The 25,282-nt window shown below is 38.8% G+C and overlaps 1 protein-coding gene across 2 annotated transcripts in view; it reads left to right on the top strand.

Annotated features, from left to right (window-relative positions):
* LOC136857015 (tubulin gamma-2 chain) overlaps positions 1 to 25,282 on the top strand; it is a 226,298-nt gene that overhangs the window by 106,049 nt on the left and 94,967 nt on the right. For both annotated transcript variants that reach the window (XM_067135356.2, XM_067135357.2), the window contains 3 exons: positions 3,427 to 3,573; positions 3,662 to 3,798; positions 23,379 to 23,573. In XM_067135356.2, coding sequence (XP_066991457.1) covers positions 3,427 to 3,573; positions 3,662 to 3,798; positions 23,379 to 23,573 — 479 coding nt within the window. The remainder of the gene's footprint in view (positions 1 to 3,426; positions 3,574 to 3,661; positions 3,799 to 23,378; positions 23,574 to 25,282) is intronic.

The following is a 25,282-nucleotide window of genomic DNA, read 5'->3' on the forward strand; positions in this document are numbered from 1 at the left end:
TGTCAGTTACCAGATTAGCCAGGCAGAACATTAGACAGTTGGGAAGACAGTAAAAGAGGAAGTCAGACAGTGTAAAGATTCACTATGTAAGGAGAGGGAGAATAGACTTCAGAGCCTAGTCGAGCTTGTTATTCCAGAAGAAGAATCATCTAAGTTGAAGTACAAGATTTTGAGTCTAAAATTGGGAATCAAAGTTATAATTAGACAGAGGACATTAGTGTCACAGAAGAATATAGAGATTATTATAGTGGCTAGTAGAAAGATTGTTCAAGAAGCAACATGATTTGCATGCTCTCTCAATAGACATCAACTATGATATATACAGTCAAAACTGGTTATAACGACTTTGAAGGGACCGCCAATTAACGGTTGTTACAGGTGACAGTCGCACAAACAGGTTTTTTTTTTGCTACGAAGGCGGATCAAATACAAACGGGAATTTGAACGTACCACTGCTGTTAGTAATAATTCGCCCCCTATGGGTGGGGGACGCAGATGAAGAAATCACCCACGGTATCCCCTGCCTGTCGTAAGAGGCAATTAAAAGGGGCGACCAAGGGATGATTTTGTTAGAACCATGAAACTACTTATGATATTTACCATCACGCGGGGAATACCATGGGTCGCTTTTACTTGCACGTGGTACCACTATATTAGGTACCAAATAGGTTTGTGATTAGTAGCAATAGAGTACGTTGCCGGCTTCTACAGTACCTGTGATTCGTACCCCTATGTGCGCAGCACCATGGGATTAGTGACACCATGGTTCTGCCTTGCCTATGCTTAGTACCCACTATGTGAGGAACACCACGGGATAGTGCGGGTCCCTGTGGTTAGTCCACTTATGTGAGGAATGCCATATGTTTGGGTTGCCTGTAAATTGCACCGCAGTGTGCGAAACACTATAGGTCTGTGTTACATGTGCTAATTTCATTACCTGTGAGTAGTACCATAATGTGTGGAATACTACGAGTCTACGCAACATGACAGATAGCATGGTTATATTTTCCTAGTGATAAGTACCATTTTGAAGGGACGATGACCAGGATTTTGGACCCGTTTTGACTACAAGCATCATCGATTCAATATTATGCTTTAGTCGCAATCACTTGGTCAGTAATACTATTATTTAACGCTAGTTTCTGGGAATGTGGGGCATTGCGGGTCGGATCTACTGATTGCTTTAACTTCATATCCATCCATTCGTTCTTTGCCCTCATATTTTCGAATCTGGTCGGTGGAGGATTCTAGATTTTTAATGGTCATAACATTCCATCTCATTTCGTACCATTAGGGACCGATGATCTCGATGTTAGGCCCCTTTAAACCACAAGCAAGCAAGCAAGCAAGCAGTAATAATTCAGAGGTGGGGCTTCGCCAGGATGTTGGTGGGGATGTCTGAAGAAGGGGTTTGCACGCACGAACAACGGTGGAGGGCTGGGCTGCTTCGGTACACCATGAGTGAGCAAGAGGTGCACACATCTGTTGCGCAACCCATCATTATCAAATTTCTGGCAAAAGAGGGCACCAGACCTTCCGAAACTTTGAGACGGCCCTGCACCCAGTTTGGGGAAGAAACACTTTCACAGACTCAAGTGTATGAGTGGGCTAAAAAATTTGTGGCAGGAAGAGAAGATATGGAAAATGAACCTCATGAAAGGAGACCGCAGACAAGCATCACTGCAGACAACATTTTAGCCATTTGTGATATTATTGGTGAAGATCGGCGAATAATAAATTGTTCTTTGATGTAGTGGTTTACTCCATTCTGTTTCCTAATAAGTTGTTGGGGATGAAGAGACATGAAATTATATGACATGTTTTTACGGCCAGATGCCCATCTTGATGCCAACCCCAATGAAGGAGCTAATGAAGATGAAATGAATGATGGTGAAAGAAATTGAGAAAGAAGAATGGAAGGAATCTGCTATGGTATATGAATAGGAATTGTCCTGACATTTGCATAGAAGTAAAAATGGGAAACCACAGAAAACCATTCTCGGGACAGCTGTTGGTGGGGTTCGAACTCGCTCATCTCCTGAATGCAGAGTTTGGTTACATAGCCGTAGCATGTTAATGTGAATGACCACTCCTCTCCATGACAAATTGCTTTTTTTTAACACGTTTGCGGCCGATGATGATATGTATCATGACTCCACTTTCACTTAGTGCCGATGACACACATGCGTCGCACTACGTGCCATTTATTAAAGCTCTTATTTCCGCTAGTACCTTTGTAAACAAGCAGACCTCTTATCTGTGCATTGTTAAGCTGTTGTTAAACATATGCTCCAATTGGACATCAGATTGTTAGTAGTCGTTACAATTCAGCATAATTTTCTGCGATGTCAACAGAGAATAGTGAGGTTGCAGGGCCTTCTCAGTGGAAAAAATACCATCTTGTAGACTCCCAGAATATATCACACCGCCTAGAGGAACACATTTTCACATTTTTCCAGTAAATGTGTTGCTTAGGGGAATGGGCATATATTGTGGAAGCCGTGCAAACACGGTTACAAAGAAGGACAGCAGTGCAGGACTGCGTGTTCTACTGTAGAGTGTGTCCAGAACAGCCAGGCTGGTGTCTTGAACAGTACTTCATGTAATTCTGCAAAAGACAGAAGTAATTGGTTCCAAACAATGCTGTATCATCTGTGTTTGTACAGGCTACTGCATTGGCTAGGTATGTTTTATAGCAATTGTTTTTACCACGCAGCATTTTTGTCAGAAACATTCAAAAACATATTAATCTGTCTGAATATCTACAACCGAACAAAATATTCTTTCCCCGATTCCACTTCAGTACCTGCATCAAACAGCACTGCAGGTGGAAAGCTCATCGGTAGTACCGCTGACGCACCGGGTGCATTATGGTTCCCATGCACAGAAATATTAATGAAATAATTCAAATTATAATCTAAAATGCATAAGGACACAGAAATAAACTCCGTTAAGCAGAAAAAGCATTGTGGTACCATCGTAACGGTTACCAATATCCGAGCAGCTGTGTCCTTGTTAATACCTGCCTAATAAGACTGATTAAGAAATATTGACATGCATAGGATGAACAGATTTCTCTATTGTATGTTCCACCAATGCATGGTCAAGATATAAGATCTGCACATTTATTTTTATCTAAGTGTGTCCATTGTACAATAAGGCAGATATTATTGGAAAGTTGTATGTTTTGAGGTACAATCTGTGCCATCTTAAGTTGCAGCAGAGTTGATACACACATTCCATTTACTGCAGTTAGGCTTTTGGTGGTAGAACATACTTTTTTCTCTTGTACATGGAGAAATGCTGGAGTTAGTTTTATTTTCTCTCTTAACTTGTGCTTTACCCTTTGTGATTTCTCCAGTGGTGTTAGTGTTTCGAAGTAAACATGAAACTTCATAAATCCTTTTTATTTCTGTTCATGCTCAGCTCTATAATCCAGAGAACATATACTTATCAAAACATGGTGGTGGTGCTGGAAATAACTGGGCATCTGGATACAGTCAAGGAGAACGACTTCAAGAAGAAATATTTGATATAATCGATCGAGAAGCAGATGGAAGTGATAGTTTGGAGGTAAGGAGCTTCTCCTAAGAAATGCTGTCCAAGTTTGCAATCTTTTTTTTTTTTTTTGTATCTGTAAGACATCTTGTTTCTCTTCTAGGGCTTTGTGCTGTGCCATTCAATAGCTGGAGGTACTGGTTCTGGTATGGGCTCGTATCTCCTAGAGAGGATTACAGATCGATATCCCAAGAAACTGATTGAAACTTACAGTGTCTTCCCTAATCAAGACGAAATTAGGTTAGTACTTGGGGTTTAGGTAAGTTTATACTGCATGTTGTATTGATATAGTGTTGTAATCGTACCAGCTTGGCAACGTGATCAGTCACAAGGGATTGACATAAGATGTGATGGAATTTGAGGCGAAGAGAAGTTAACTTACCTTGACTAAATCCTACATAGTTGTGTTTTTATATTCAAACTCTAAAATAATGCCTTCAGCTCACAGAAGCAGGACTTTATTCTTTCTATCAAGACTTTACGCTTGAAACTCTTATCTGTAAGGTCATTAGTAATGGTGGTGTATGTGAAGGATACTTAATAATTTCAATTAATTGCACTAACCCCAGTTTGATTTTAGAAAAGCGTAACACGATCAACTCCACACTTGCTTATTCGGCACTACACTGCCAACTCGTGGTGGTGGTGGTGGTGGTGGTGGTGGTGGTGGTGGTGGTGGTGGTGGTGGTGGTGGTGGTCATAAGAAGGTGTGAGAAGCTCTCTCTTGTAATCTGTCTCCATCAGAAGTGGAAAAAAATTTTTCTTGAGTATCTCTGGTTTACATCTGTGATGTTGAGGTTTTTGGACAGTTACCATAGACACTATATAAAAAGATACTGTCCTACTTTACACTTTTGTTTTTAATCAGGCATCTTTGTTTATAGTAATTCCATCTTTATCTTCAAAGAGAAGTGTTTTTAGCAAAGGCTAAACAAGTCGAATGTGACAAACATTGTAAGTACTCGTGGGTTGATAAAAGTGATATTCAAAATTAGAAAAGAAGATATCAGGTGAGTAATCACCAATTCTAGTACTGAGGACTTTAGTAAATTGTGATTCTGTAAACATGATGGCCACTAGTGAGTTGTTTGTTAATTATCAGAGATCTTTGAACTAAAGACAGGTGTATTTTTATTTTATTTCCTTTGTTCACCTTATTAATGTAATTATACAGGAAAACCTTTCTTCAGCGAAATCAAATGGGACTCGTAAATTCTTCCATTAAAGATAGGTTTCCGGTTCATGGGGGTAGGCCTATGCTAAAATATTTAAACCATGGACATGCATATAATGAACATACCTAGAAAAAGTAAAATGGTATACATGCCTTATTCAGTTTTGTATTTACATATTTCTGCTACGAATTAATAAAATACAAGCAAAACTTACAATGAACAGAAAAAAATCACTGTACACCCAATTCATTTATTTTTTCCAACAGTCAAGGTGGGTTTTCTGCACACGCTGCTTAGCCATTCGACTTTCCTCAAACACTGTAGCTTGAGAAATCACATCAAGCACATCAGAATCAGTTTGCCGTACTTCATTTTAACTCTTGACAGCATCTTGGTACACTCTTCTTCCAACTCAGTGCCATATTCCTCTGCCTCCTGTTCTCCTTTCTGATTTTCCACACAATTCTTAATCAAGCCATCTATATCCATTATGTCTGTTTTGGTTTGCACATCACTATGTTTACATAGTCCTTGGCACTGCAGTTGAAAGCAGCTTTGTTAATATAGTTTAGTAATTCTTGCTGTTCATCTTCATTTTCCCTGACTATCAATTACTTTTCTCATTGGAAACCCTGCCTTTCCTAAAGACTTTGTCACTGTTTCTGGTAACAACTTTACACCTTTGCTTATCCAAAATACCACGTCTAGCACCAAGACGGTTTTAGCTAATTCATAGGCGGATAACATAGAATTCATGTTGGCGAGCAAAGATTGCATTAACAGTTTATGATAATGCATTTTAACATTCTGAATGATGCCCTGGTCCATTGGTTGAGTCACTTGTGGCATTTGGAAGGAACCAAACAAGTCGTATGTCGGAAAGTTCGATGTGGGAGTGACGTTGCATTATCCCAAAACAGGCAAAACATTATGGTTTTGTCTTTTCATTCTTCCATTAAATGCCGTTAACCATTCCTCCATGGTCTGTGACGTCACCCACGCCTTTTTGTTGAATCTCCAATCAAGTGGTAGGTTCCTTAGGTCAGTGGTGTTGAAGAATCGTGGCTTAACAGCTTTTTACAATTGATAAATTTCATTGTAATGGTATGCGCAGCAGTACTGTAAAGAACAAGCTAACGCTTAGCTCGGGAGGCAGTCATCTATAGGGAGGAGTAAAACTAGGGCCTTGCTATTTACCAGATTTATTTTCGAAAGCTTCCAGCACTCGGACAATTCGACTAAATCAACAGTCGGCCAGGTCCCTTTTCTCTTCCACCTCCTGAGCTACTGATTAACAACAAACACACAATCAGTACACTGAAACTCAAATCAAGCTTCAATCAGCTGCTAACTGTTTTTAACAGAGTTTTTGCAAAGAATGATTGTACTCTAGTTGTTCTTTTAAGTGTGCATTTTAAAATATTAAGAAATTCTGTTGATCGTAACCAAAACAAACTATTGCACAGATATTTTCTATAGATTCTTCAGAAGACAAGTTGATGAACTCAGTAGTATTCAATGCATTCAATAGTGATATTCAGTGGTGATTTTATTTTGAAGATATAATTTCCAGTAAGATGAACCATGTACCATATTAATCTTAGATAAGCTTAGATATTAAAATTACATGTATTTTCACTTTTGAAGTGAAGTGATGGTATTGATTAGGTGGACACTTTAAATAAAATAAAGTTCTTGCTTAATAGCCTTACCGATCACTAAGGGTTTCTCCATTTTACCTAACATAAAACTACTTTTTTTTAAAACAAGAAGTCTTTCCTTGGACAAGTTTCCTCCCGAACACTTTTCACCTTTCAATCACAAAGATTTATGGGCATGATATAGGCTTTTGGGCTTATGCTGTGTCAAGAAAATAAGGTGAAATTCTTTACGTTCCGCAGAGAACTGTGCTCTGCGTCATCAGAAGAAATCTCTACTGTCCACGAGAAAGGCTTCTTATTTTCTTGACACGGCATAAGCCCAAAAGCCTATATCATGTCTATAAGTACGGGCCGTGAAAGCATCAACGGCATGATGTATGGGATAACACATGTAAAAAAAAAAAAAAATAGCCCCGTCTCGTCGCAGTTTGCTATATTTTCAGGTTTGTATCCTTTGATTATGGAAAGTAATATAGGAATCCATTCAGCGATGGTCTTACTATTGACGTCACTTGATTCACCACAAATCTTGATAAAAACTATCTGATGTCTTTTGCAGAAACTCTCTGACAATCCATTAGATGGTTAGAATTCAGTCTTACCTAGTTTTTCAGCCCCTATTTAGCATATTCCTGTAACATAGAACCTGAAATGCAATTTTTTTGCCTTGTTACTATCAAACCACTCCCACACTGTTCAATTAGAGCAAGAATTGGTAAAGGCTTGGAGAGCAGTAAACAGGCAGTTAGCTGTACACTTTAACATGTAAGTTGGAGAACAAAAGAATGAAGACCTATTAGCACATTCCTTGTCAGTTACAGACTCAACTGTTAGAGCAGACAAGATAAACTTTCACAGGGTGCCTGAATATTTTCTAAACACTGTATTCTGGAAGTTGGAAATTTTTTGTTTAAATGTGTATTTTGATTGCTATCCACGCAACATAGTTTCCATTTAATGAAGGGAATTTAACCCGTTCTTCACGCCCTCTATTCACGGGACCATCAAATATGTCCATTTAAGGAAAGTTTCTGTTTAATCAAGGGTCCATTGAATGCAAATTTTACTGTATTAACAGAAGCATTTTCACTTTCTGATATTAAGGACAATGAACTCTGTGATAATTGGTAAGCTATTGTACCAGGAAAAGTTCGGGGTGTAGGGCATGAGAAGGATCTCAGGTAGTGGAAGTTGGTTTTGGAGCCGATACAGAGCAGGATAGAATCGCAGGGCGAATAATAGATGGTTATACCTTTTCCAAACAATTTATTAATAATGTTAAATGATTCCTCACCCTGCAATAATAATATAGGACTCAGATATTTTGTTGAAATCAAAAATGTTAACGTAAATCTTCTTGAATTCAGTTCGTGAAAATAAATAAATATCAAAGATCCTATAAATTTTTGTGAAAACACGAAGTGTCAGTTCTTCACCTAAAGTCTTTCTAAGTATTAATTCATGAAATGAACACACACTTATAATTGAAAATTGCAATAAGAATTTAAATTTCTGTTGTAAGTTTCTCAGTTTGTTAGCCTTGTAATATAGAGCACTTGAAAATCCTAGAGTTCTTCTATGTAAAATAAATTTATCATTAAAAGATGAATTTTGAGAAATGATGAAAAACTACGAAGTATCGTCACACGCAGCACTGAGTAAATCACTGTTCAAGATTGATAAAAAAAAGTCAGTCAGTTTGTGACTACTCACTTAATAAAGAAAATTTGGCTTACAAATGTTGATGGGAGTCTGGAACATTCCACGGGGTGCGGACAAAGACTCGAACTTGATATTCCACGAAGAAACCACGTTGACGTCCCTCGATGGGTACCATAGATGAGATGATGTTGAAGATAGCTGTATCTTGTAGAATTTCACCAAGATTTCCGGTGCTCGTGGAGGTGATTTTAGCACATGGAACGTTCATTTGGTGCAAGTAGTATTTACAGATACTATCATTCACTGTTGAACACAGTTCAGTTCGTATGTTAATTTTATGACGTTAAATGAATAATCACAGTCCTTGCTGCATAAAACACAATTTTGAATCATCACTGAGAACGTCCATAAATACACAGTTCAAACACTTGAAAAAGTTACGTGTAACATTTCTCATTACCGTCTCTGACCACACTCTTTGAATCGTTATCCGAGCAGATAACACTAATTTTCTGGTGGTGATAAAATTATATTACTTTAGAAAAAGTTCTTAATATTCACCAAGTTTATCACTGTAGTAAGTCATGTCCTAATATGGCACGTAAATAAAGAGACACAGTTCAAGGATGTACTGTATTAGGAAAAATGAGTCTTAGAGTAGTTAGAGTTATTGTACACGACAGTTTCTGTTTATTGTGGTAATTTAATATTATGTGAAATTAATTAAGTCCACACGTCATGTTCTAGTTTGTGAATGTCCAATATTTAACTTTGTACTTCAATAATTTCACACCTGTTATACTTCGAAATGTCAGTGAATTATATCGAAGTCGCGGCACGATAAACTAGGTACGGTGCAACGTCTTTTACAAGTACGACGGCGATTAATTATCCCATAATTTCAACTCTGCGAAACATGACGGAAAGTACTGTCTTCGAGACTGCACGGACCTACGGTACGAGGGTCAGTCTCCCCTCTGTCTCACTCACACACACATACTGCACTGCTCTGCACTGCCAGACTGTACTGCTGAACTGAACTGCTTGTTAGCCTTGACCTAGTGGCATGTATATCTGTGCCAGGAGGGGTGGTGTTTTAAGTCATGTGACCGAGAGCGCTCAATCTTCTTAAACTTTAATTCAGAAACTACTAGACAGATTGCTTTGAAATTTACAAGATTTTACTTTTATGATGTCTGCTACAATTTGGCGTTGGTCCTGTTCAAATCGGTTGAGGCGTTAAAAAAAGTTCACGAGAAAAAAATTATTTCAAAAAATATTTCTAGGGGAGGCAAGTTTCAAGCGGTAGGTGACGTCACTTGGCCTCGCCTGGTCGGTCGTGGAGTCTGGTACGTACTGGAATGTTCCTTCGCTCCGCTGTTCGCATGGCGAACGGAAATTGTATGCTGAAATAAATTTTTTTCAATTGATATGTGCCAGGACCTAGGCCTTCCTGGTACACTATATTGTTTAGAAATGCTGTACAGTAGAACCCTGATTCTCCTTTTTTGAAGGGACCCTGGAAAAAAACCCCTGTGGGTGGGGGCAGTAGAATAACACCCACGGTATCCCCTGCCTGCCGTAAGAGGCGACTAAAAGGGGCCCCAAGGGCTCTGAACTTTGGAGTGTGGGTTGGCGACCACGGGGCCCATAGCTGAGTCCTGGCATTGCTTCCACTTACTTGTGCCAGGCTTCTCACTTTCATCTATCCTATCTGACCTCTCTTGGTCAACTCTTGTTCTTTTACGACTCCGACGATATTAGGTTTGCGAGGGCTAGGGAGTCTTTCATTTTCACGCCCTTCGTGGCCCTTGTTTTCCTTTGGCCGATACCTTCATTTTTCGAAGCGTCTGATCCCTTCCATTGTTTTCACTCTGATTAGTGTTATATAGAGGATGGTTGCCTAGTTGTACTTCCTCTTAAAATAGTAATCACCACCACCACCACCACCACCACCACTATGGAAAAAGAACATCCAGGAACCAGTTATAAACCATCATAAAAGTAGCTAAACACCATAATAATGAAATATGTATACTGTAATTATAGATTTTAAAAAACTCCTGCATAAATTACACTAGTTAAAATCTCGATACTTTCATTCCAGTTTTACCATGGATACAACGTCACTTACCCGGGAAAACTTCTTTCAGGTCAGTAACTTAGATCAGCCAAGTTCGTCAAAAAATATGCTACTAAATAATGCCAAGCCAAACAGCAATCGATCGCAAGTAATTTTTTTAGTTTTGTAACAACGGTCAGTGATAAAAAATTCTGGGTGTAGAAGAAAAGATGAACTAGGAAACCAGTTGTTTCCCGCTGTCCAAAGTAGGCCAAAATTGGACTAAGAGGAGGAGGAGAAGAAGAAAATAAAGCACGCCCTATACAAAAGCACACAACATAAGGATGAGAGCCTTTTTTTTTTATCACCCTTTGTGTTTTGGTCAACGGTATTGTAGTAATTGGACGAAGAGGAGGAGGAGAAGAAGAAGAAGAAAATAAAGCATGCCCTATACAAAAGCGCACAACATGAGGATGAAAGCCTTTTTTTTTTAATCACCCTATGTGTTTTGGTTAAGGGTATATGTAGTAAGTTTCTGTACAGTAAGTCTTGTATGGCATAAATTATCATTAGGACTCCTTGAATTTAAAGGTTATATTATACTCGAGAATATTGTTTTAAATTCAATTACCCATTCTTAAAAGTTCCCAAATGCATTAATTTCTGCCCGTCTCTAATCAGAGGCCACAAAATTATTTGGAAAAAATCATGGAAATCTGTTAGGAATGTACGAGTTTTTCGCGCATTTTTCGATGATCTGTAGTGAACTAAGTATCTCTAGGCCTAGGGTAGAGAAAATGAAATCTGTATGCAAACGAATAAGGGTAGAAAATCTCCAGGACGAGGAAATTAGACAGAAGTACATGGATATGATTAGTGAGAAGTTTCAAACAGTAGACACTAAGCAGGTTCAGGATATAGAAAGTGAATGGGTGGCATACAGGGATGCTGTAGTAGAAACAGCAAGGGAATGCCTAGGAACAACTGTGTGTAAAGATGGGAAAAGGCGAACATCTTGGTGGAATGATGAAGTGAGAGCAGCCTGTAAACGTAAAAAGAAGGCTTATCAGAAATGGCTCCAAACAAGGGCCGAGGCAAACAGGGATTTGTACGCAGATGAAAGAAACAGAGCAAAACAAATAGTTGTTGAATCCAAAAAGAAATCATGGGAAGATTTTGGTAACAACCTGGAAAGTCTAGGTCAAGCAGCAGGAAAACCTTTCTGGACAGTAATAAAGAATCTTAGGAAGGGAGGGAAGAAGGAAATGAACAGTGTTTTGAGTAATTCAGGTGAAGAAGTAAGTATAAATAACCACCTAATCGATTAGGTGGTTATTCATACTTCTTGATTAAACATCGATACGGTCATGAAATGGACAACTTGTAATAATTCAGGTGAACTCATAATAGATCCCAGGGAATCACTGGAGAGGTGGAGGGAATATTTTGAACATCTCAGTGTAAAAGAAAATCATCCTGGTGGTGTTGCGAACAGCCAAGCTCATGGGGAGGAGGAAAATGATGGTGGTGAAATTATGCTTGAGGAAGTGGAAAGGATGGTAAATAAACTACATTGTCATAAGGCAGCAGGAATAGATGAAATTAGACCTGAAATGGTGAAGTATAGTGGAATGGCAGGGATGAAATGGCTTCATAGAGTAGTAAAATTAGTGCGGAGTGTTGGTAAGGTACCTTCAGATTGGACAAAAGCAGTAATTGCACCTATCTATAAGCAAGGGAACAGGAAGGATTGCAACAACTATTGAGGTATCTCATTGATTAGTATACCAGGCAAAGTATTCACTGGCATCTTGGAAGGAAGGGTGCGATCAGTCGTTGAGAGGAAGTTGGATGAAAACCAGTGTAGTTTCAGACCACAGAGAGGCTGTCAGGATCAGATTTTCAGTATGCGCCAGGTAATTGAAAAATGCTACGAGAGGAATAGGCAGTTGTGTTTACGTTTCGTAGATCTAGAGAAAGCATATGACAGGGTACCGAGGGAAAAGATGTTCATTATACTGGGGGACTATGGAATTAAAGGTAGATTATTAAAATCAATCAAAGGCATTTATGTTGACAATTGGGCTTCAGTGAGAATTGATGGTTCAGGGTACTTACAGGGGTTAGACAAGGCTGTAATCTTTCACCTTTGCTGTTCGTAGTTTACATGGATCATCTGCAGAAAGGTATAAAATGGCAGGGAGAGATTCAGTTAGGTGGAAATGTAGTAAGCAGTTTGGCCTATGCTGACGACTTGGTCTTAATGGCAGACTGTGCCGAAAGCCTGCAGTCTAATATCTTGGAACTTGAAAATAGGTGCAATGAGTATGGTATGAAAATTAGCCTCTTGAAGACTAAATTGATGTCAGTAGGTAAGAAATTCAACAGAATTGAATGTCAGATTGGTGACAGGTCGATTATTTCAAGTATTTAGGTTGTGTGTTCTCCAAGGATGGTAATGTAGTAAGTGAGATTGAATCAAGGTGCAGTAAGGCTAATGCAGTGAGCTCGCAGTTGCAATCAGCAGTATTCTGTAAGAAGGAAGTCGGCTCCCAGACGAAACTATCTTTACATCGGTCTGTTTTCAGACCAACTTTGCTTTACGGGAGCGAAAGCTGGGTGGACTCAGGATATCTTATTCATAAGTGAGAAGTAACAGACATGAAAGTAGCAAGAATGATTGCTGATACAAACAGGTGGGAACAATGGGAGGAGGGTACTTGGAATGAGGAGATAAAGGCTAATTTAGGAATGAACTCGATGAAGCTGTATGCATAAACCGGCTTCGGTGGTGGGGTCATGTGAGGCGAATGGAGGAGGATAGGTTACCTAGGAGAATAATGGACTCTGCTATGGAGGGTAAGAGAAGTAGAGGGAGACCAAGACGACGATGGTTAGACTCGATTTCTAACGATTTAAAGATAAGAGGTATAGAACTAAATGAGGCCACAACACTAGTTGCAAATCGGGGATTGTGGCGACATTTAGTGAATTCTCAGAGGCTTGCAGACTGAACGCTGAAAGGCATAACAGTCTATAATGATTATGTATGTAATCATCAAAACTGAAGAAATTTTTGTTTATTTGTAACCTTGAACTTGGATTTGAAACAAATTGAGATACTTGCTGCACAAATCAGTAGGCTACAGGTCGGAAATGACCCAGATGTTTTAAATGTTAGGCTGCGTATATAAAAAAGACTGTGCTTTCTATAAGGGCGCTTTAACGTAAAAATCTCCATCTTATATTTGTTTTGGCCACTACAGTAATATTCTAAGACCTCTCATGGCTTTTTGCATGTAAGGTGCAGCATCTGTTGAAGTCCTGTGAATACAATCATATATAATGCTTGATCGTGCCAGAAGATTGAGTGCATCTGAAAACTAGCAACCCAAAGGGTTCACCGTAGGTAACTCGTCAAAATGAATAAAAGTGCTGAGAAACTAAATTTTAGAAGGACTTTGTCCCACTTACTCAGAAATGAGCCATGACCAACCACAGCAGTAAGAATATGTCCTAAAGTCATGAGACATGATGAATCTTCTAAGCATATAGCAAACTAGGGAACTCGATTCTTATCTGAAATCCCAATAACTAGTGCCCTGGGAGAAGTGGTGAGACGTCAGCTTGCATTCAGGAGACAGTGGGTTCGAACCCCACTGTTGGCAGCCCTGAAGATGGGGTTTTCTGCAGTTTCGCGTTTTCATACCAGACGAATGCTGGAGCTGTACCTTAATTAAGGCCATGGTCACTTCCTTCTCTGATCCTAGCCCTTTTCTATCCCACAGTCATAAGACCTACCTGTGTCGGTGCAACATAAAGCAACTAGTGAAACAAAAACAAAAAAAATGCCAAAAACCAGCTAGGTTATACCGTCATAAAAAGTCTGTCAAAAATAAACATCTAACCCTGGACAAAACGTAGATATTTTGCAAGTATGAACATTTGATAAAACGTTTTCCGTCGTCAGTAGAGCTGTCAGAATGCACATTGTCTTCTTCCAATTGTTGCGACAACTGTGCTTTTTGACTTCTCCGTTTCTTTAAGCAATACTAGGTGAATGCAATGCCAAGATGAAAGTCTTGTACCGCATAAATTACCCTTAGGCGTACTTGACTTTTCAAGGTTATGTTATTTTGTTCTTGAGAATACGGTTTCGAGTGCAGATATCTTTTACGTATGGAACACCTTGAGGTAGATAATCAGTAGAAGTACACGTTATTTTTAAAGTACCACATCAGCTAAGGAGTCGGAATGATACAGGTGCAGACTACATGACGACTGACTGGAGGTGAAGGGAAAGCTTAGGCTGTGGATAGGCGAGATAGGAGTAGCCAGTGAGATAGCTTTATTTGAACGGCCACATGACCCAATGACGTACACATCGTCCAGTCCTGACGTAGTGACAATCTAATACAGCTGCTTATAATCACATGGTTTACAATCGTAATTTCTAGAAATATATGAAAATTGTAACAGAATATATTACAATATCGATTCTCAAAAGTTCTCCAATGCCTTATATTCGATTCTGCCTGTCTTTAAAAACGCTTGATTGAGGATCTAGCATTGATGGGGCCAAAATTTCTCGAAGGTTGATGCGGAAAATTGTTTCTTCAAGGAATGGATAATGTAGGTCTTTGAAATCAGTTCAATTAGAACAGTGTCAACAAACTGGCTGACGTGTAACGTTGGAGAGCCCGTGTGACGCAAGAGCGCACAGTGGTCAGGTGCTTCAGTCATAGAGTGGGACGAAGGGCCTGCCTCGCTTTGTGGTAGGCACATGCTGTGTTGTATATAGTGGTGTTAGTAGTGGTACAGTGCCGTACTCTTCACCAGCTAGAATTAAACATTCCTTCCCAAATTCACCATCACTGAACGGTTCAAGTTTCTTTCCAATTAAATATGGAGTTTTAAAACTCATTCGAACTGCTGACTCACTGATCAAATGTTTCGACAGGGTTATTTATCTTTCAGTTCTGCAATTACACATACCCGTTCTTTGCCTTGATACTGATCGTAATCTGTAGCGTGACACAAACTGTACTGGTGTTGTAAATTATATTTTCTTACTGTAGCTCTTTTCTACAAACTAAACAGTTAGCTGTAGCATTCCTATCATTTTCAACAAATAAATATAGATCTTACCATTAAGATAAAATGATTGGAGGCATACATATCTTTTCGCACTGTGATGTGCTCGGTTCATCTTTGCTTATGTATTGTACTGTCCCACTACTAACACCACTAAGGCACAGCATGTGCCTACTACAAAGCGAGGCAGTCCCTTCGTCCCACTCTACGACTGAAGCACCTGACCGTTGTGCGCTCTTATGTCACTTGGGCTCTCCGGCGACACTGAATTAGGATGTTCACGGGACCTCGTAATTCAAACGAATAATGCGGGTAAAAGTAGTTTCCGGGAACAGATTATTGAGGTTGTACTGTATTTCTTTTGCTAGTGGTTTAATATCACCGGGCGAGTTGGCCGTGCGCGTAGAGGCGCGCGGCTGTGAGCTTGCATCCGGGAGATAGTAGGTTCGAATCCCACTATCGGCAGCCCTGAAGATGGTTTTCCGTGGTTTCCCATTTTCACACCAGGCAAATGCTGGGGCTGTACCTTAATTAAGGCCACGGCCGCTTCCTTCCAACTCTTAGGCCTTTCCTAACCCATCGTCGCCATGAGACCTATCTGTGTCCGTGCGACGTAAAGCCCCTAGCAAAAAAAAAAAAATGGTTTAATATCACACTTACCATCACCTTCTGCCGCCATGCACTACACACCTTTCCATTCCGGCTCAGAGCAGTTACATTGAATTTGTGTACTATTTCTCCACTACCCATCTTTCAGCACCACTAGTTTGTTGGTTGGTCAGCGCACTGGCAGGCACTAAATTCTTCTTTCCCATCGTGCATGGCCTTTTCTAAAAGTGATGTCCTGGCATTTTCAGGAATGTGACAACTTGTCAAAGGCCTGGAATGGAGGTCGGTCTTAATTGGTAGGGTGAGGAATCTAAGACATCAATACTTTTCCATTGGGTAGTCGTCTCATCGTATTCACATTTGTCTTGTGGTTACCTGTAACCAATCTAAAAATTACAAAACCAATAATTTCAACCTGTTTGATTACTGACAGTGTCAGATTGTACACTTCAACACCAGACAACCTCTTCAAAAAGAAATGGGCAACGGGAGGTTTGTAACTGGTGGATATGCCACGTGCAGTAGAAGAAAGCATAACAAACTATTGGCAAGAGCTGCACCTTTTCCACTGCTCTCTATTGAAATGGGCATACTTCCAGAACTGTCTACATTTCGACCAGCCTTGACATGTGTTGATGTATCCTTATGACCAAAAAATGTGTGCAACTTCTTGTGGTATAACAATTGCTGATTTATTGCTATTTTATCAATAATGAAAAAGCACACTTCTTCGGCTTCATTAATATTTCTACGAGTAGTCCTTTTTTAATGAGATCTGTCACTCCTGATTGGCACGATGTGCTCCCAGAAGGCAACTTGGATAAATGATTTTGTGCATAAGCATAACCCTTCGGACCCACACCAGGACTACTAGATACAAGAACTGGAAAAGATTAAAACGTAACCAGCACAATTTTATCTGGTAATTTCCAACAAAGGAGTAGTGTTACAAAAATCTTGCAAACTTTGGGCTGGGGAAGACTTGGGAGTAAGGAGATGAGATGCTCGACTCTGTGGTATACCTTTGTTGGTTTCAAAACACTTATTGGTTATCTCTAGTCCTGTAGACTTATTGGTGTTATTTGCCAGCTGACCAGCATAAACATTGTTATCGTAAACACCTGATTAATCATCAAAATTCTCATCTCTCTCCTCTTCTTTCCAGTGTTTTGTCCTAGTTCATACTTCTTTATTCGTCGCTTTTGTAGTATTGATTTTGGCAAATTATGCTCGCGATAATCTTTAAATACGGAAGGAACAACTTTTTCTTTCAATTTCCTTATTTTTAGTTTGGGATGATAATCTGTTTCAGCAAAATGCAGACATGTACAAAGGATGTTCTGAATTCAAAAAATTGGAACAGAACTGTCCCGTGACACGTTTTCAGCCATTTCTGTCCTAGGTCTGCATCACACGGAAATTTGTGAAACAAAATGCCTTTACTTTCTCTGATCTGGCTTTTGCAGTACGGCACACAGCAATAAACCATTGTATAAATGATACGCCGGTACCGATACCTGCAAGTGAAAAATTATACTTGAATTAGATTATTACCGGGCGAGTTGGCCGTGCGCGTAGAGGCGCGCGGCTGTGAGCTTGCATCCGGGAGATAGTAGGTTCGAATCCCACTATCGGCAGCCCTGAAGATGGTTTTCCGTGGTTTCCCATTTTCACACCAGGCAAATGCTGGGGCTGTACCTTAATTAAGGCCACGGCCGCTTCCTTCCAACTCCTAGGCCATTCCTACCCCATCGTCGCCATAAGACCTATCTGTGTCGGTGCGACGTAAAGCCCCTAGCAAAAAAAAAAAAAAATTAGATTATTGCCAGCTTTAATTTTATAAGTAGGCCGTAACTGAATACAAAATATTCTACAATGTGGCCTGGTTATTAAACGTTGTGTGAATTAATCACGATCTTTAGTGGATGTGCAGTTGTAGGTGCCCTTGAATATTATAACATTTTTTTTAAATTCATGTACGGTATATAGACCAGTGGTTTTCAACCTTTTTGAGACCATGGATCCCCTGACCAATAACATTCATTCTGCGGCTCTCCTGTGGGATACCCCGTAAAAACTTGACATTTACTCTAAGAATCTGTGAAAAAATATACTAACCAACATAGAAGTAAGAAATCTTGTACAAACACAGTGCAGTATGAAAAACCTTTACTAAGTTATAAAAATTCAGAGCAGATAATGTTCTTCTCCTTCTATTATATTTAAAAATTGAAGTCTAAAACTAAAATGAAAGGAACATTATAAAATACAAAATAGTATGGATAACGTACATTTTCACCACAGAAACTGTTATCAGTTTGAAACCTGAACTTGCTTGTTGTTACACAGCTTACCAAATCTTGGCACTAATTGAGATACAGATACTCTCATTTCCTTCTCTACACACAGTCTTGATCTGTACTTGGTTTTTATGATGCCAGTGCTGAAAACTTGCCACTTGCAAAGATAGGAGGTTGCAAAAGGAATCAATATCTTCAGTGGTCTCTTGCTCAAGCTTGGGAACTTCTGTCTTACAGAATACCAAAATTTTGGCAATGCAATGCACGGAACGTTCGCTTTCAGTGAAGAATGTTATTAAAATTGTATCAGTTCTTCCTCTTCTTCAGTACTGAAGTCCGAAGAAGCATCACTACAGGAAGGATTTTGAACCCACTGATAATAGTCACGTTTTTGAGGAAAGTACATTTCAAAATAAATGCTGAGTTAAGTGTCTTACAATTATGGAAACAATATCTGTAGTAAAGTCAATTTCATTTTCTGTTATGAAATGCTGCACACATGGGAAGTAGACCATTTCTCCTCCTTCATTGATTTTCCTCTTTAGTAAACAGCTTCTTTTTGAAGGCCGAAACTTTGTCAATAAGCTGAATCAAGTGGGTTGCACTTCCTTCCAGAGACTTATTCAGCAAGTTTAATTTTGCAAAAAGATTACTTAAATATGTAACTTTCAACAGGAAGTCCGTGTCCAGAAAGCACTTAGACTGACATGGTTTTCTTCTTCTAGATAAGAATAGATTTCCTGCCTAAGTTTAAAACGGTGCGATAATACATTTCCTCTGGAAAGCCATTGACCAAGCTCGATAGCTGCAGTTGCTTCAGTGTGGCCAGTATCCAGTATTTGGGAGATAGTGGGTTCGAATCCTTCTGTGGGCAGCCCTGAGGATGATTTTCCATGGTTTCCCATTTTCACACCAAGTAAATGCTGGGGTTGTACCTTAATTAAGGCCATAACCACTTCCTTCCCACTCTAGCCCTTTCCTGTCCCATCGTCGTCATAAGACCTATCTGTGTCGGTGCGACGTAAAGCAGTTTGCAAAAAAAAAAAGTGGGGGGAGGGGCTGCTATGAATTAAGAGAGATGTATGCTCAGCCTCTATATCTTGGCATATTTTACTGAAAAATCTAGCTTTGAAGGGTCGATTTTTAATGAAGTTCACCACATTTATGACAGTTTGCAGGACTTGATTCGAATCAACACTCGAATGCTGTGAAGCAAGTACTTCTCATTGTATAATACAGTGGGTCCAAACTGCATCATGAGCTTTGCCATGGCTGAGAGATTGTAGACCACTGTAATGGCCGACATTGAACGGCCACCATCGGTGCATACACCAACACAATGAGCCCAATCTTTTTCATTTTCAACCATGAAGTTGTCCACAATTTCAAACAAATCATTGTTTGTCGTACTTGCACTTATCTCCTAACAAAAAAGATGATCTACCATTTCACCTGTTTTATTATTAGCAAATCTCGCATAACATATTAAATGAGCATCTCTATTGTAGTCAGTGGCCTCATCAAGCTGCAAGCCAAAGTCCATTCCCCTCACTTTTTCTATAATCTGTTCACGAAGATCCTCTCTCCTAAATCTTGAATTCGATGGCTGATCCTACTGTCGTACAAAGGAACGGGTGAAAGCTGTTTTCCCACGGACTCGCCAAAGAACGCAGACACCAAATCAATAGCACACGGTAAAACAAGTTCTTCTGCAATTATTGTATGGAGAAACTTTTAATACACTGAAGATAAAAATATTCTGTTTTTGTATTCTTAAATTTTATTAAGAAGCTTGTGAAACATTGTGCTATGTTTTTCTGTTGGATTATTAATAACTAGAGCCCAGATTTCCACGCAAATGCATGTTTTTAAATAAGCTGGTTACAATTCTCAAACCTTGCAAATATTCATTTTATGGCTTAAAGATTCCAAATAACCGTTCTTTTCATGTTTGCATGTTTTGGCCTTTTTAGGACAAAATTCATGCATAATGCATTTGAAGATCTTGGATTTAATAACGAATATTTGAACGTTTAATATTGCATAATATGACTTTTCTTGTGACTTTGTTGCTTGAGTAAACATTGATGTAAGCTGGAAGGCCCTGCGCCGATCTCTGTAATTCCTGGGATTAAGCTGTTCCCAGTTATACATTGTTATAAATCGGACCGTAAATTGTGCATTACTCATTGACGGCTCATTTTTTCGTCTATGTTAGACGAACAAAACAAAACTTGTATCTTATTTCTGTGACGACGCGTTACTGAGCTAGCAGATGGTTTTGCACTGAACCATATTCCGTTCTTATCCTGGATTTTCCTACCCAGAAGTCTCACTCATCACTTTGTTATCGCAGCAGGCTGTCATTGCCAGTTATTGAGGAGATTCAAATGTGTCTACCATCATCGCACGGAGAAGTAGCTGCGACAGCTTTATATAAGTTGAACAAAGTGATCCGTTCAAATTCTGATTTTGAATTTGTCAAGCTTATATAAGACGTATTGTGGTGAAAATGCAAAAGACGTACAATTTGTCCTCACTTTGTCCCAAATGTCTTGATTTAAGTATGCACTGTCACTTCTTGTGATGTAGAAAGATCATCTTCTGTGCTTAAGAATGTGCTGACAGATAAACTGATGAGCTTAAATCAAGACAATTTGGCGAAATTAGTTGTTGTACAATGTTTCAAAAGGAACTGAATTTTGATAGTGCATATTTCCAGTTTATTGTGCATGTTATGCTATATGATAGTGCATGGATGCATGCGTATTTTGAGATTTGATAGTGTATGGAAATCCGACCTCTATTAATGACCGACTGAGCGAGTAGTTGCATGGCTTGGGTTATGTAGCTGTCAGCGTGCATTTGGCAGATAGTGGGTTCGAAACCCACAGTTGGCTGCCAAGAAGATGGTTTTCCATGGTTTCTGATTTTCACATCAGGCAAATGCTGTGGCTGTACCTTAATTAAGGCCACGGTCACTTCCTTCTGCTCATAGCCCTTCCCTATACCATTGCTGCCATAAATACACACATATTAATAACCAAGTTATTGGCACCAACTTTGTTTAATGTAACTAAAATACCGTAGTTTTTGTCACTAGCAGAAGTTCAAACTGTTACAAATTTAGATGTTCTCTGGTGCAACGGTATGTTGACATGTAAGTTGTTTCATTGTTGTAATTCCAGCCACACAACTGGAGTTGTACAGTACATACAGACATGGCTCGTAAATACAGTGTAATGTATCCCTTGGGTTTGCACTGTTTTTATGACAGGAAAACAAAGACTGGAGATGGAAATGACTACGACCATCTCTGAAGTGATCTCTAGCAGATTCTAGTCTGGCTTGATTGTTTACAGCAAGGTTTCTAGAGTATTGTGTGGCAAGAGGATTCTAGCTAGACTGAAAGTAAAAATACTCAACTTGTTGTAAGCTTAGCACTCGTGCTGCTGTTAAAGATACATGTTGCATAGACAAAGGTGCTAAGAAATTTGTGTGTACTGAGAAGGAGGAAGAGAGTGAGGAAAGATATGGGGGAAGTAAGCGGGAAAGTGAGAGAATCAAGTTTGAGATGGTTCAGCCATGTTTGGAGGAGTATAGAGGATTGTGTAGGAAGAAGGGTAAATGAATTGCTGTACAGAGAACTGGACGCCATCACAGATACTATACGGAAGAAGAGGATCTCTCTCTTTTTTTTTTAAATCACATTTTGGGGACACCAGAAGCCAGATTACCAAGAAAAATAAGAGAAACTCTGGAATCTGTAGCAACATGTAGGATGGATTAAAGAAATTAGAGAGGATATGGAAGAACTAGAAATAACTCTGGATGATTTGAAAAACAAAATAGAAAATTTAAAGAAACTGAAAAACATAAAAATAAGATTTGAACCGAAAAAGTAGACAAACAACGTACAATGAAAAGGGTATTTATAGATGAGGAACGACAGAAAATATCAAGAAGATGTACATTACAAGTGTCATCATTGGACATTAACTGAATTGCTACGATATGAATCAATGTTAATTTTTTGCCTATGTTCAATGTATTATTTGTTTTAAGATCTTTATATCTTGCCCTACTTTACTATTTGGCTGATGATGACACTTGTAATGTGTCGAAACCGGTCCCAATAAACAAGTTGTGACTTCTTTTTAGTTCAACTTACAACGGAGTATTGAAAGGTGGATCCTTCTAATATTGTACATCTTCTTATTTCTCTATTCAATACGGAACGGTCATGAAGTTTTTAACTTTAAAGGAAAATATCAAAACGAATTAAAATCTTCTGGGCAATTCGGAAAGAAAACTTATCAAGGAAGGTGACCAGAAAATTGACTGAAGTGGTCCAATGAGGCCATAAAACAAGAATAAGAAGAAGAAGAAGGAGGCCAAGCTTGATAGCTGCAGTCGCTTAAGTGCGGCCAGTATCTAGTATTTGGGAGATAGTGGGTTTGAACCCCTCTGTCGACAGCCCTGAGGATGGTTTTCTGTGGTTTCCGATCTTCACACCGGGCAAATGCTGGGGCTGTGCCTTAATGAAGGCTCTGGCCGCTTCCTTCCCACTGCTAGCTCTTTCCTGTCCCATCGTTGTCATAGGACCTATCTGTGTTGGTGCAACGTTTTAAAAAAAAAAAAAAAAAAAAATTGCAAAGATCCTAGTTCCTTTCTCTTTTTCAGCCCAAATTCCATCACATAAGAATTGAAGGCAAAACTTTAATATTGTTAAGAATAATTTTAAATGTGTGTATTCTGTTTATGTAATAAAATTTGTAACTTTTTTCTATTACAGCAGTTAAAATATCCATGCGTGTGCGTTTCCAAGTCCATTATTCATGAAGTTCACCTCACAGAATTCTTACTTTTAAAATATATATCTTTTTAAAATCATACCTTGTGATTTGTTAATTTCATATGTATTTGAGGGTACTCATATTATACCAGAAATTATTTTGCTGTTTTTAACATTGATTCTTGTTTTACTGGCTGTGAAATGATGATAATTTACAATTTGTTACTGATCCTCAAGTGTCTCACCTGAAGTGCAGACTGCTGTAGTGTTGAATAATTCTGCACTGAATTGTATTGCTATAAATTTTATCAAATTTGTTTCTGTCTTTGGAAATTGTCTATTTCTGTAAAGATATGTTGAGTGGGCTCTTCATGGAATTGCTCTGTACGTGTGCTTCCATCAAATAAATAAATAAATTTGGTGACATACCCTTTTATTGAGTTTTTAATGTTGATCTTTCAGTGATGTGGTTGTTCAACCATACAACTCATTACTGACCCTCAAGCGTCTCACCCAAAGTGCAGACTGTGTTGTTGTGTTGGATAATACTGCACTGAATCGTATTGCTACTGATAGACTGCATATCCAGAATCCTTCATTTGCACAGATCAACACCTTAGTATCAACTATTATGTCTGTTTCTACAACCACACTCAGGTTGGTAAAATATTTTTTGTGCATTCAACTTGTGCCTTGTTTTTATTTTCTTACTTTGTGAGACATATTGTTGCTATATATAGTAGGTAGTTGTATGCATAATTTTAAAAGATTGTTTTGATTGGATGTGTGTATTCTATGACAAAAAGTATAATTGCTTAAGTTATTTTTCTAATTCTGCAACAATGTGAATGCGGATGTTCAATTTCATTCTGAAGAATTGGATTAGTATCACTCCAGTGGCTTCTGTTGCAAACTTTTCAGTTTTCGTATTCAAACAGTCACCTTACCTCATATGTATCATGAAAACATATTTCAAGCACAAGTGGAATAATGATAACCTTTTTGTTATAAATTACTCGGGCATAGCCTTTCCGAAATTTAACCAGACGTGAGAAAATACAGTGTAACCTTGTATTGCGCATTACTCATTAAGACCATTTCTTGCTTAGTACTTCGTAAAATCAAAGTCCCGATTCACGTCGTATTAAATCTATTTAAAAATACCTCATTTTTTGCGTCACATAATTCATTATTATCGCTCAGTAGATCACATTTTTCCCAGCCCTGAAATTGTTCTTGATCACCCCTTCTGAAAGGAACGTGATTCCCAAAACAGATTAGAGCCCTCGCCACAGGAGGCAGGTCGGGGAAAGTTACACAAAAACGAAAAATAACCTTGGTTTCCAGAACTCTAGAGAGTAAATTATAGCTTCGGGAAGCAAGCCATTAGCCTCAGGAAAGTTCAGTTTTGTTCTCCGGTTTTCATTGGTATTGCTGAATAACCCAGTAAACCTGTTTGTGCTTATATTTTGCATTCCATTCGGAAGTTAGAAATGTATTCTGTGTTGAGTGATGCAGTGAAGGGTAGCAAATATTTGTCGCATGATAGACTACGTAAGGATTAGGAACATAATCCTGTGAAGTTGACTAGCGTGGTGCATGTTTGTCTTGTGGTAGCTCCATTATAGATACTAAAAGAGTCTTGAAATCGTTTATAATGATGACAAATCCCAGGAAGTGGACAGGCATTTGCATCTTTCAACGGTGGTGCATATGTTGAAACTCGCTAGTTTAACCGCCAAATAATTCATGTATTAAAATTATAAAATTCTTTTATTTATAACCACCTATTCACTACATTACAATACACTCATTAAATTATAATATAATCATTCGCGACAATTGCAAAAGACCTTCAAATCATAAAATACATTAATAAAAGTAAACTGATGACAGAGGTCGAGAACCAGCATTTTAATGAAAACAAAATTTAAATGATACTTCAGAAATTAAAAGCCCAACAATCGAGAAAATTCCAGAACTACTCTCTCTTTTCAATATAAAGGAAAAAAAATTTATGAGTATCTTTAATTATAAAACCGCTAACAACATTCCTCCTATAACAACAGCTACTGTTTCACCACCCCTTCACTCTACATCCCCTCCACATACGTCAGACCCGCCCAAGGAATCGGCCGCCCCTCCTTCTCGCATGACCCATTCTCCGCCTCTACGTATACATAGGTACAACACTAGAAGCAGTAATAGAGCTACCCGCCAGTCTGCTTCACGCAGCCAACGCTAGCGGACATCTTATACCAGTCCCAGGGGGGTAAGCTTCCGTTTTCAATTTTTCTTTTCATTTTCTTCTGGTTTTAACATAACTTCATTCCCTCTATTCTTTTCAGATTCAAACTCTATTTTGC

The sequence above is a fragment of the Anabrus simplex genome, chromosome 1 (genome assembly GCF_040414725.1).
Source record: "Anabrus simplex isolate iqAnaSimp1 chromosome 1, ASM4041472v1, whole genome shotgun sequence".
Classification (NCBI taxonomy): domain Eukaryota; kingdom Metazoa; phylum Arthropoda; class Insecta; order Orthoptera; family Tettigoniidae; genus Anabrus; species Anabrus simplex.